At 47.8% G+C, this 13213-nt stretch overlaps 1 protein-coding gene across 6 annotated transcripts in view; it reads left to right on the forward strand.

Moving 5' to 3' along the window:
• LOC123755711 (tRNA (guanine(10)-N2)-methyltransferase homolog) overlaps positions 1 to 13213 on the forward strand; it is a 306814-nt gene that overhangs the window by 25693 nt on the left and 267908 nt on the right. The window contains exon 1 of one of the 6 annotated variants that reach the window (XM_069299998.1): positions 5465 to 5506. The exons of the other annotated variants lie outside the window; for them this stretch is intronic. Within the exon in view, the coding sequence (XP_069156099.1) occupies positions 5480 to 5506 (27 nt within the window). The 5' untranslated portion in view covers positions 5465 to 5479. Of the gene's footprint in view, positions 1 to 5464; positions 5507 to 13213 lie in introns of those variants that run through there. 6 annotated transcript variants of the gene reach the window in all.

Consider the following 13213-nt stretch of genomic DNA (forward strand, 5'->3'; position numbering starts at 1 on the left):
CAAAGGGCGTATCAACAATCACGAAACAAAGAACACAAACACTCGAGAATGTTGAAAAGTTGTTATTAATTTGGATACACAACAAGGAATTAGCAGGTGATAGCATTTCAGAGGAAATCATTTGTGAGAAAGCAAGGCAATTGCATGAAGACATTTTAAATAAAATCCCTGCAACAAGTGCTGTAGAAACAGAGTTTAACCCTTGTGTGGCTCCGGGCTATTTAGCATTTGTCACCTACAGGCGCATACAAAAAAAAAAAAAAAAAAAAATGTCTAAACCTGTTAATTTATGTTCTCTGATCATGGGAAAAATAATAAAAAAATCGTAAGTGGCATATATTGCCCACTATAGGGTGGGGAAGTCTGGCAAAAAACAGGCGCTGACTCAGCGTGTGTCCCAAACGGTCTGTTGCTAGCCAGCTGTCAGGCAGGAGATGCCACAAAGAGATAATTACCTAAATAATTCAATGTCTCTGATTGATTTTTCGTAGTTTTTTTGCTGTAATATTATTCAATAGTGTGTAGTGTGATATATCTATATAAATAAAAATGGAAATGTTCGTTTGTTCAAAATCGCTAATCTCTGAAAGTTCTTCACCGATTGCTTTGAAATTGTCACACAATGTTCCATTCGCATCCGGCCAGGTTTTTATATACATGCTATATAAATGTCACGTCTGTGACAGTATGAAAACATGCTTTTTCTGAAAAACGGCATTTTTCATGAGTTTTTCATGTGAGGGAAATCTTTGAAACCTCATTACCGATTGCTTAGAAATTTTGACACAACGTTGCATTCGAATAGGCGCGTCTTTTTATATATCTACCATATACATGCCTCACCTGTGACAGGAAAAACATGCGTTTTTGAAAAACAGCGCCATCTGTTGCACATAATGGCAACATGCACGCTATACTAAATATATCACGAATTCCATTTCATTGTTTCCAATTACATTGATAATTTTTTTTCATACATTTTGATTTATTTTATTTTTTATTGTGACATTGCGTTGGAATTGAGCTGTGTTGTTTACCATACCGTTCATTTCGTTAGTACAGGCATACCTCAGAATAAGAGTTTAATCCGTTCCTGGAGACGCCTCGCCTTCCGAAAACTCGCATTCCGAAGTTAATTTCCCCATAAGAAATAAAGGGAAATGAATTAATCCGTTCCTGACTACCCCAAAAACCCCACATCAAACTAAATTTTTATACCTAATTTACCTAATTCATCTAAATAAACCTACAAAACTGTGTTCCAGTTATTACTTACCTTGCTGTCGAGTGCTGTAGGCGTATGGAAGATGGTGAGGAGGGGGGAGGAGGAGAGGAGTTACTGTTTGGAAGGGGAGTCCCCTTCCATAATCACATCACATAACCCCATGCCTTGTAACACTATGGATACCACTTCTATTTCTAAATTTTTCAAACCAGCCCCTGCTTGCCTTAAACTCTTTCTTATCTGCATCACTCGTTGCAGGGGTATTCTTTAGAAGGTCTTCGTGCAACACCCTGGCTTTCTCACAAATAATGGCCTCCGAAACACTATCACCCCTCAACTCCTTGTCGTGTATCCAAATTAATAACAACTTTTCCACTTCTTCAAGTATTTGTGGTCTTTGTGCCATTAATGTTCTTACTCCTTTTGCCACTTTAGCACCCATAATCTTATTTTTCTTCTTAAGTATAGTGCATATTGTTGATGTGGCTTTGTTGTACTGCCTACAAAGTTCAACAACACGTGTACCGTTCTCATGCTTCCGAATGATCTCTTGTTTCTCCTCTATTGTCATCCTCACAGGAGCTTTCTGGCCTTTATCCTTACCACTGGCTTTCTTGGGACCCATGGTGAGATATATAATAACAAATTGTATAGACAAATCACCAAAAATCCAACAAAACACTGAAAATCCGCGAGAAGAATTGATGTGGGGGTAGTCACTGAGCGCCAGACAATAATAAACTGAGGGGCGGCGGGGCGACGAACGCGCTAGGTCGGCTGCACGCGTATCAACAAACTCGCGTCCAAACTCGCGTCCAAACTCGCGTCCAAACTCGCCTCCCGAAGTAACCCTCGCCTTCTGAGACAAATTTTTGGAGTAAATACACCTCGCCTTCCGAAAACCTCGCATACAGGGACAATCGCATTCCGAGGTACCACTGTACAAGTATAGTAAGTATATAAGTATATAGTATTCATTTCGTAAGTATATAAGTATAAATGCCACACCTGTGACTGGTAAAACTATGCTTTTCTTTACAAACAGCTTGATCTGTTGCATGTAAGAGCAACACACATGCTATACTATGTTACAATTCCATTTCAATGTTTCTGATTGCATTGATAAATTGAATTTTCATAGATTTTGATATATTTTCAATTTGATTTAATTATTTTGTGTGAATTGCGTTGGAATTCAGCTGTGTTGTTTAGTTTCAAAGAGTTATATGACAAAGAGTGCTGGGAAGACGGGACACCATGAGCGTAGCTCTCATCCTGTAACTACACTTAGGTAATTACCATACCGTCATTTCATGAGTATAGTTTATTTTTTAATTTTTTCATATTTTCATTTAATTTTTTAACTGTTTTTCTTATACTTCAGTGACGGGAACATCAGATCACTTGATGTTCCCAATTTTCTGATGGGAACATCAGACCATTTGGGAAGACATCGGATGAGGGAGTGGGGAATGGTGGGGATGACGAGGGGACGGAGGTGAGAGATGGTGGGGAGGATGAGGGGAACAAGGGAGGGTAATGGTGGGAAGGACGAGGGGACGGGGGAGTTTGGAGGGGGCGAGGTGGTGGGGACGAGGGAATGGGGGAATGGAGAATGGTGGAGAGGACAAAGGGTCAGGGGAGTGGGGCTTGAAGGGAAATAGGAAGAGGGGATGGTGGAGTGGGGAATGGTGGGGAGGATGAGGGGACGGTGGAGTGAGGAATGGTGGGGAGGCCAAGGAGACGGCTGAGGAGAGAATGGTGGGGAGGACTAGGCAATAGGAAAGGTTGCTGTGGCTGAGCCACAGCAACGCGTGGCCGGGTACTGCTAGTTTATATAATAAAATGAGTGAATCATTGCTATACTCAAAAATATGGTGTGCATATTGTTGATTCAATTATTATGTTCATCATGCAGTGAACAAATACTTTGTCGGTTATTACACTATATACACAGGTTATATATAAGTATCTGCATGTTTTGTTCACCATAACAAACCACTAAGTTGGTATTATGAGTCAAAAAGCAACGAGGAGTGACCGCCACACACCAGCCAGCCACTTGCTGTCACTCACTCCCTCAACACCTCACTCGCCCACATTCTCCTCCCACCATGCTGTTTTTGCTTTTATTCACTATGTACAGACGTTATATATAAGTATCTACATTTGTGTTCACCATAATGAACCACTAAGTTGGCATGCTCAGTGGCAGCCAGTGGCAGCCCGCCACTGGCTGCTACTTCCTCCCTCCCTCAACTCACCTGACTCACCCACATTCTCCTCCCACAATACTGTTTTTGCTTTTATTCACTATATACAAACGTTATATATAAGTATCTACATGTTTTGTTCACCACAACTGTACAACTAAGTTGATATAGTTAGTTCAGGCACTAAGAGACGTCACTACACACAGTCAGGTGGCGGCTGCTTCCCTCACACATTCAAGGTCAGACGTACTAAAATTTCTCCCCCCAACAAAACTGTTTGTGGTGTTATTACACTATATACAGATGTTATATATAATTGTATGTACTAGCTCTTATCTATAAAGCCAACAAACTTTGTAAAATCTCTTTATGTATGTACCTTTGCCTAAATAAAAATTATTATTAAAAATTATTATTATTATAAGTATCTACATGTTTTGTTCACCACAACTGTACAACTGAGCTGATATAGTTAGTTCAGGCACTAAGAGACATCGCTACACACATAGTCAGCTAGCGGCTGCCTCCCTCACTCATTCAAGGTCAGACGCACTAAAATTTCACCCCCAACAATACTGTTTGTATTGCCCTATATACAGACGTTATATATAAGTATCTACATGTTTTGTTCACCATAACTGTTCAACTAAGCCGATATAATGCCCAAAAAGCATAGTGGCCACCCCTACCAACATGACAAATCATGCAGATGTTGCCACACCCATCACCAAAATGGCTTCTCCCCCACATTCCTTTTGCTGTTATTACACTGTATATACACGTTATATATAAGTATCTACATTCGTGTTCACCATAACGAACCACTAAGTTGGTATGCTGAGTGGCAGTGGCAGCCAGTGACAGCCCACTACTGGCTGTCACTCCCTCCCTCCCCTCACTTCACCTGACTCGCCACCATTCTCCTCCTACCATACTGTTTTTGCTTTTATATACAGACGATATATATAAGTATCTGCATGTTTTGTTTACCATAGCAAACAACTAAGCTGGTATAGTGAGTCCAGACAGTAAAAGGTGGTCACACAGAGTCAGCAGACAATGTTACCTCCCTCCCCACCAAGATTACTCCTCCCACTACAGCGCTAATTATCACAACAGTCCTGCTATTATCAGAATCCTGGTCATTTTTATCACAGTCAGGGGTCTTCTGTAATAATATCATCACTAAATAATAGCATGCAAATGCTGTTCTGTGGTCACAAGCTGAACAGCAGTGCTGTGAGCTCATGCTGTGTGTGTCAGGCTTGGTGACTCAATACTGAGGCCCCTCACACCAGGGAATTTGGCCCACGATTTAAAAAAAAATGGCGTCTGTTTACAAGAGCCCTGATGAAGGTGTGGTGAACCCCATGTGTCTGCGGGCCGTTTAAATCTTGCGTAGTACTCCAATACATTATATGATGTGGAGTGCAAGTTACTGAAAGTTACTGAACATATCATGTGATGTGTTGTGCAGTTAAAAAGTTAAGGCAAGCAGGGGATGGTTTGAGAAATTTAGAAAAAGAAGTGGTATTCATAGTGTTGTGAGAGTTGTGAGTGTTGTGTGTTGTGAGTTGGTGCTGGAACACAGCGAAGAACTGACCACCAAAGAACTTCACAAGGAGCAGTAACAAGAGGCAACTGAGGAAATTTCTTCAGGGGAGGAGGAGGCAGTACAGAATGTAGCTTCCTCAACAATTAGGAAGTGGTGTAGAGTCTGGGAAGAAATGCAAACTTTTGTTGAAACAACTAGCCCAGTGCAAGCTGCAATAGGCCATTGCATTAACCTTTTCAATGACAATGTGATGCCTCGCTACGAACAAGTGTTATAACGAAGGGAAAAACAATCCTCAATGGATCGATTTTTAGTGAGAAAATCAAGCAGTGAGGCACCAGCAGGTCCTAGTGGTATGCAGGGAAAACATGCCAGGAAGTGCACCCCAGAGAACTCCTCACTGCCTGATGTTATAATGGAAGGGGACTCCCCTTCCAAACAGTAACACCTCTCCTCCTCCCCACCCCCCCCTCCTCACCGTCTTCCATGCACCAACAAAAGTCATCAGTAAAGGTAAGTAAAAACTTGTACATACTTTAGTACTAAAGATTTGGGTGACTTAGGTATAAAATTTACTTTGAAGTTAATTTTCTGGGGGAGCCCCTTTGGCTCTCCGGAGCTTACTAGGCTGATATGCTAATGTAAGACTTTGGCATCAGTCATGTGTATGGAGTTCTGTGGGCCTACCAGGAACCACGAGCCAGAACCTGGGCCCCCTCAGAGAGGCAAGGGGAGCAATGGCCTATAGAAACCCCCGTGTGGTTGGAAGCTTTCTATGTCTGCCATCGACCGGGTCAGGCATCCAGAAAGGTAAGCATCCCAAAACAAACCCCTATTCCGGTGAAAATATTGCTACCAAAAGCCAAACAAGTGGATAGAACTCCCCTAAAAGAAACAAGCAAATGAGCATGATGTCACACGTCACCGCGCCACTGTCTATGCAGCTCCCCCCTCCCCCGGGAGGGGGAAGGGGGAGCCCCAGACCCCTTGCGCTGGTTATCCACCCTTCAGTTCTTAGGCTGATGCTAGAGGCAGAGGTCTTGTGCTTGGCTCCAGCGTTTCCAGCACTGTGCTCTGAGTGTGAAGGCTATCTTCCAGGAGGGGGGGTAAAGAGCCAGGAGTTATTCTATGGTACTCGGGCTGCATGCGTCTAGGGTTCTCGTCCCTATGTGCCTTGTAAGTACTGGCCTTGGAGCCACCTTCCACAAGTTCCTTGGGTACTGCCTCTGCTAGGCCGTATTACTGCTCGGTTTTTTGGCTGCCCTTTGGGTGCTTGGGGGTTTTGTCTTCCTTGTTTACCTTAGAGTAAGAGGCGGTTTGCACTGGTACGGGGCGCAGGGTGCTGTGCAGCTTGTTTTCACCATTCACAGCGGCCGGCTCTGTTCCTTGGGGTACGTTGTCCTCTTGCGGGGTTTTGTTTTTCTTTATTTTTGCTTTGTAGGGGGTCTGCCTTGCTTACCCCTTTGTGCCTAACCTGTGCACAGATCTATTCAGGTGGTGCCGCCTGCTAGGTCCCCGTGAGTGTACATGTCCCTAAGGTTCAGCTGTAGAGAGTTGTTTAGTAGTTTTGGGCGCCGGTTAGCAGTACCCTGCCTGGATTCCCTGAGCGTGAGTTCCATCTCATGACCCTGGGAAACCCCTAGGGGGTGCGTGGGTCCGATGGATATGTCCCCAGAGTCCCCCCCTCATTTTGTGCGAGTTTGAGGGTTGCTTGGTCCCCTTGTCTCATGGTTTTTGGCTCTGTCACGCTGCCTGTTGGGTCGGTGACACTTTCGACCTAGAGTTCTGTGAGTACTGTTGCTTGCTAGTGACTCAGTTTTCCAAATCAAATGACAATGTTCTTCGAGTACAGGCGGCACAGGCATTGCATGGGAATTTTAGGTTGTTGCAACGGGCTAGGTTGGTTGCTCACCCGGATGCTCCGAGGCTGCCCCGTTTTGCCTATAGGGTCCCGGACTTGGTGGTGGGGATCGTTTCGACCTTGGTTCAGTCCGCGCCCCCTCGTCCTTCCCCTGTTGTGGTTCGTTCTGGTCCCCCCCCCCCCCTCCTGTTTCTGGCCCCGAAATGTCTGAGGGTTTCGGAGTCGGGGCAGGGTTTAGATGGTCTTGAGATTCAGGCAGTCTCGGGGGATGCCCCTTCTGGTGTGGCGACGGAGGCATTCGAGTCCGATCTCCCTGCCGAAGCCTCTGGGTCTGACCAGTGGGTCTCCTGTTCAGCTTGCTCGGCTGTGCTGGCTTTTCATTTAAGGGCCGGTGTTGTTTTGGGAGATGACTCGGCCCCTTGTCCTGCAGAAGAGGATCCTGGGGCGGGGGGGGGGGGGGCTGACTTGGGGGCCTTGGGCCCCGCTGGACCCCGCCTGGGTTTTTCTACCCTCTGAGTGGGGCTTATTGTTACAAGGGGTGGGGTTCGTTCCCCCCCCCCTCCCTCTGCGTTCGAGTTGAATTTGATGTCTGCCCCTCCCCGGGTTCGGTTCCGTGTTCCTCTTCGTGCATCGGTCCCGTCTTTCTGGAGGTTTTTGGCTTCCCGCATCCAACCATCTGCGGTGCTGGCGGCCCTTGCAGCTAACCTCCTGCGTAACCCGGATTATGCCTCGGTGATGGATCCGTCGTGTTTCAGGTTTGGGGCTTCGTTCCCTTTCTGGGTCCGTTACGAGGTTCCGAAGTTGTCCTGGCTGGCGGACTATCCTGTTTTTGCTTTGGAGGCTTGGCATTCCTTCTGTCGTTTCCGCACGCTTGAGTGGCGCGAGGCATCGACGGTGGTTCAGGTTTTCCTTGGGGGGGGGGGGCCACCTTGAGCACCTCAATGAGTGCTTGTTTGCCCCTGCCCTTCCCTGGGATGTTGGCATTGTGCAGCTCCATGTGCAGGTTCCCTCATTTTTGGCTTCGCAGGTTGCCGAGGACTTGCGCGCCCGGGGCCTCTTGGCTTCGGCCTTACGTTTCTTTTCCTTCCTGGAGCTGTCTTTGAACTGGCTCAAGGTGGATGTGAGGACGCTTGGGGGCTGTTCCTGGCTCCGGCGCCTTTGGCTCGGCGGCTCGCTCATCTTCTGCCTTGTTGAAGCTGTTTGCCTCGATCCTGTGGGATGCAGTTTCCCTATTTTACGCTTCTCAGCTCGCGTGTCGGCAGACGGTGCTTGCCTCCATCCTGAAATCAGCCTGGGCCCTTGCTCTTAGGATGTCTTCGCCCTTTTTGTCCACTGCTTTTTGCTCCTTTGGCCGAGGGGCAGTATATTCAGGCTGCTTCGGCCAGTTGCCATCCTATGTCAGACTTGTTGGTTCTCCAGGGGTCCTGGAGGGTGGGGGGGACCTTCTCGTAGAGGTCGTGCCAGGGCTTGGGGTTCCTCTTGTCGTTGTAGGCCATAGGTGCCAGTTTTGGGCTCGGCTCCGCTTTCGGACCCGCTTTCGTTTGGTCGGCGCGGTGTTCGCCCTGTGTGGGGTTCTGGGTCTTGTAAGGGGTGCCGGCCCTTTCATGGTTCGCCCCATTGACGGGGCGATGGGGGGGAGGTTTACGCTGTTCGCTCACGCCTGGTCCTATGATTTGTGGGCATTTCGGGTCGTTTCTTTTGGCCTGCGGTGGCGTTGGGTGGCCCTTCCTCTTTCGGGGTGTGATGGAAAAAAGAAGTGTAGGTGTTCGGCAGTCCTCCCAATGGCTGGTGTCAATGCCCATCACATTTAAGACAAAAAAAAAGATGACTGCGTAGCTGTTGTGTCCTGTGGCAAAGTAAGGCAAAACAAGCAAAACAAATAGTATGAACAAAGAAACTTTAATTAACACTTTCGCGCTATCTGGACGCGCCGGCGCGTTCGGTTTCGTCTAACGTAAACGCATAGTGGACATAAAGTTATGTCTACTTTTAAAATATTTGTATAAAATTCAATTTTTATCCGATTTACTTTGGGTTTGTTTCAAACTGCGCGCTATGAGGCTCTCTTTCTCACCACTAGGCTGCATGGTACAATAAGTTCATGAAAGGTGTGGATAACTTCGATCAAATGGTATTTTGTCCCAAACGGGTTGCAGGTGGGTGACTTTACCCGTTTATACTGGTAATTCTTCCCCCATATCATGTATTATATGCATATGTCTGTTTAGGGAATTTTATTCCGATCAATATACAACCAAAAATAACTGTGTGCAACAAGTATAAACTTGACAAACATAACAAAAGTAAAAATATTTCGTGTGTGTTTGACGCTCACTGATATGTTCCAGCGTTGTTTTATATTTGTCGCTATTCTAACTTACGCTTTGTTGATATTTTTTACCTATGGGCACATAGAACATTCTATTGCGAACACATTGACATAAAAATGAATGACGTACATAGAAAATTAATGTCATGAGAGTGAAATAAGTATAAACTTTCAAAGCGCCGTGCGTCGTTCCGTCACCGATACCGGGTAACAATTTCACCACTTCCCACACTCTTGCGGGCGAGCTGCATCATTATTCTATGCTTATATTCATATCACCGTGTTGGGAATTTCATTGCGAGTCCATTGATACCAAAATTAACGTTGTAGAACAAGTGTGGAGGTGATTACAATCCCAAGAGTAAAAACATTTTGTTGCTGATGGGCGCTCACGGCGAGTCATCTACGTAGTTATTTATTTGGTGCTGGTATCCCTATATGTTTCGTGACTTATTTTACTGATGTTCTTCTAGAGAATTTTATTGCGAACACGTTGGTACCAAAATGAAATACGTAGCATGAGAACTAAGGTCAGAAGAGTAAAAAGAGTATACACATTTTTGTTTTTACGCTTAAGCGATAAAAACGAAGCGCGCACATTCGGTTGGCTGAGTGACCTTTGCGGAGAGCGCGAAAGTGTTAAATTGAAAACAAATTATGAATTATGAATAAGACTATTCCTTGGCTATGTACAGTGCAAACTCACAAGATTATAAATTAAAAAAATAACATAAAATAATATAGTGGTGACATTACTCTAAAATGGATAAAGACAAAATGAAATTAACATGTGCTGAGAATAAAGCGCTGGCTGAGAACATCCACTAATAGACAGAGCGTATATCAGATGGTTGTTTTAGCTTGAGAGCACAGGATATTCTAACTCCAATGGCTGGTGCAAGCCCAGACATCGGCTAGGTAGATGGCACTGAGGTGCAGAAGTGCAGTGGTGCAGACGTCGATTCGCCAATCAGAAGCGGGCAGGCTGGAAATGCTAGTTTGGTGATCGGCGACGATGGAGGGGGGGAGGTGGAGAGCGAGTGTATGATACGTTTGCGCCTGGCAAAACGTATTTGACTAAATATGTACTACACTTGCTTGTAGTACCTAGATGTTGTAAATGTACTTAAGTAACATGACGATAGGAAAGAGCAGGCCAAATCTCTCTTGAAGGAGATTATCGTAACAGGGGGGTTCAGGGCTGGTGGGGCAGGCCTCTTCTCCTGTGCTCCATCAAGTCATCTTGGAGTGGGTTTGCTTGGGCGTCATTTCGATGACGTCCCTCGGATGGGTTTCCCGTCTGTTTCCAGTGCCAAAACGGGACTGTGCGGACCTGCGGTTCATTCTGGACTTGTTCCGTCTGAATCCCTGGGTTCATTGCCCCTCCTTTCGGCTGACTACGCTGTCTCAAGTTCGGCTCCTGTTGGAGCCAGGTGCTTGGATGGTGTCCCTGGACCTCTGGGACGCTTATTGGCACGTCCTGATTCATCCAGGGCTCAGGGACTGGCTCGGTTTTGTTGTGGGGCATCAAGGTTACTGCTTTCGTTGCCTCCCGTTCATGTTGAATCTGGCACCTCGCATGTTCACACACCTTACACGGGTCGTTGTGGCCCTTCTGCATCTGTTAGGTGTTCGGGTGTTGGCCTACCTCGACAACTGGCTGGTTTGGGCTCCCAGTCGGTCCAGTTGTCTGCTAGCCAGGGATTTGGTTCTTTCCCAGCTCGCTGGGTTTGGGTTCTTGGTGAACTGGAGGAAGTCTCATCTGGTTCCCTCCTAGGTTCAGTCATGGCTGGGTCTTGTGTGGGACTCTCGGACCACTTCCTTGTCTCTTCCACTGGAGTCTCTCTTACGGCTGTGGTCCCCCTTGTGCCTGTTTCTGGGAAGCTCCTTGTCACCTTGAGGTTGCTCGAGGGTCTGTGCGGGAGCCTGAACTTTGCGATGATGGTCTACCCGCTGGGTTGGGTTTGGCTTCATCGGCTGCTCTGGTTCCTTCAGGGACGTTCCTTCCGCCTCTCTTGCGATCACTGGATTTGACCCTCGGGGGCCTTGCGTCGGCTGCAATGTCACTGGCTTCCTCTTTGGATTTTTCCGGGTTCAGTGCCTTGGCACCTGCCCGAGCCCTCACTCGGTGTGTTCACGGATGCGTTGTCTCTTGCCTGGGGCTTTGTGACCAGTGCTCACCAGGCCAGCCATGGGTGGTGGGGTCCGTCCTTCTGTCGAGCCCACAGCACGGTGTGGGAGTTCGCGGCAGTATGGTTTGTGCTTTGGAGGGTTCCGGTCACCTGCGGATCGACGATCCGGCTCCATTCGGACTGCTCCCCGGTGGTTCATTGCCTGAACCGAGGGGGGGTTCGATACGATCTTTGGCTCTTCGGCGCTGGTCACTTCGGATGACTCATCTGCTGAGTTCTTGGGGTTTGGCTCTCCTGGCTGTTCATGTCCGAGGAGTGTCCAACGTCTTGGCCAATGGCCCTGTCTCGTTTCGTTCCCTTCTCCACAGAATGGACGGTCGACGCCAACTCCTTCTGTTGGTTCTGCCAGACGACGCCCCGAGGTGGACCTCTTCGTGTCGGCGTGGTTGCGGAGCCTTCCCCGATTGCGAGGCCATCGGGGTCGATGCCTTTCGGCAGGACTGGTTGAGGTGGGGGCTCCTGTACCTCTTAACCCCAGTTCAGCTGTTGCTCCAGGTCCTGATTTGCTTGGAGACCTACCATGGAAGAGTAGTCCTCTTGGTCCTGTGGTGGCCAGCCCAGCCGTGGTTTCAGGCTGTTGGCATTGGCCTCTGGGGGTCGGGTTGGGGAGCTTCATGCTCTCCTCCAGCACAGGGGTTTCTTGTCTTTCGGTCTTCGTGATAGTTTTGTTCGTTTGCAGCTGTCTCCTTTTCTGGCGAAGAATGAGACAGCTGCTTTCCGGAGGGGTTCTTGGGTTGTTGATGTTTGGTTGGTCAGGGCGGGGGTGCATCATGTTTTGTGTCCGGTTGCGGCTCTTCACCGTTATTTGCGCGCCACAGCTTCTGTGTCTAGGGACGTGCTTGGGATTGGTTGATCCGGTTTCCCTTCTTCCTTGTTCGCGGGTGCGGATCTCCCAGGTCATCCTCAGAGTTATTAAGGCTAGCCAGCCTGCGGTCTATCCCCGTGCCCATGACTTTCGTAAGTTCGCTGCTCTTGCTGCCGTCTTTGGCAATATGTCCTGGGCTGACATTCAGGCACGGGGCTTTTGGAGGTCAAACAGTGTCCTGGCTGCTCGTTACTTAGTAAACGTCCCTGGGCCTCGTCGGGCCTGTGTCGCTATGGGTTGGCGGTTGCAGCCAGTTGTCTCAACTTCGAGTTGAGAAGTGAGCAGCGACCGCCTCCCAGGTAAGTCCCTACGTTTTTCCTCTGTGGGTAGTTAGCTCTGGAGAGCTGAAGGGGCTCCCCCCAGAAAACCAGTGTTGAATGTAATAAAACACCATTTTCTGGGTGAGACCCGGAGGCTCCTCGGCATCCCTCCATCCCTCCGGTCGGCAGTTTTTCGCATGTTTTGACATCCAGCCTCAGAACTGAAGGGTGGATAGCTGCCACGCGGGGTCTGGGGCTCCCCCTTCCCCATCCCGGAAAGGGGGGAGCTGCGCAGACAGCGGCGCGGCGATGTGTGACGTCATGCTCATTTGCTCGTTCCTTTTAGGGGAGTTCTATCCACTTGTTCAGGTTTTGGTAGCAATATTTTCACCAGAATAGGGGTTTGTTTTGGAATGCTTGCCTTTCTGGGTGCCTGACCCGGTCGATGGCAGACATAGAATGCTTCCAACCACACGGGGGTTTCTATAGGCCATTGCTTCCCCTGCCTCTCTGAGGGGGGGCCAGGTTCTGGCTTGTGGTCCCCGGTAGGCCCACAGAACTCCATTCACATGACTGATGCCAAAGACTGACATTAACCCTTTAACTGCGAGGCCTATAAATATGACACCCCCCAGTGCGCAGGAAATAAATTCTCTTGAAAAAATTCTTTTGTTTTTTAAAGTGTCAAAAACCCTTCCCCCAGTATGGGTATG

Source organism: Procambarus clarkii, chromosome 43 (genome assembly GCF_040958095.1).
Source record: "Procambarus clarkii isolate CNS0578487 chromosome 43, FALCON_Pclarkii_2.0, whole genome shotgun sequence".
Taxonomy (NCBI): domain Eukaryota; kingdom Metazoa; phylum Arthropoda; class Malacostraca; order Decapoda; family Cambaridae; genus Procambarus; species Procambarus clarkii.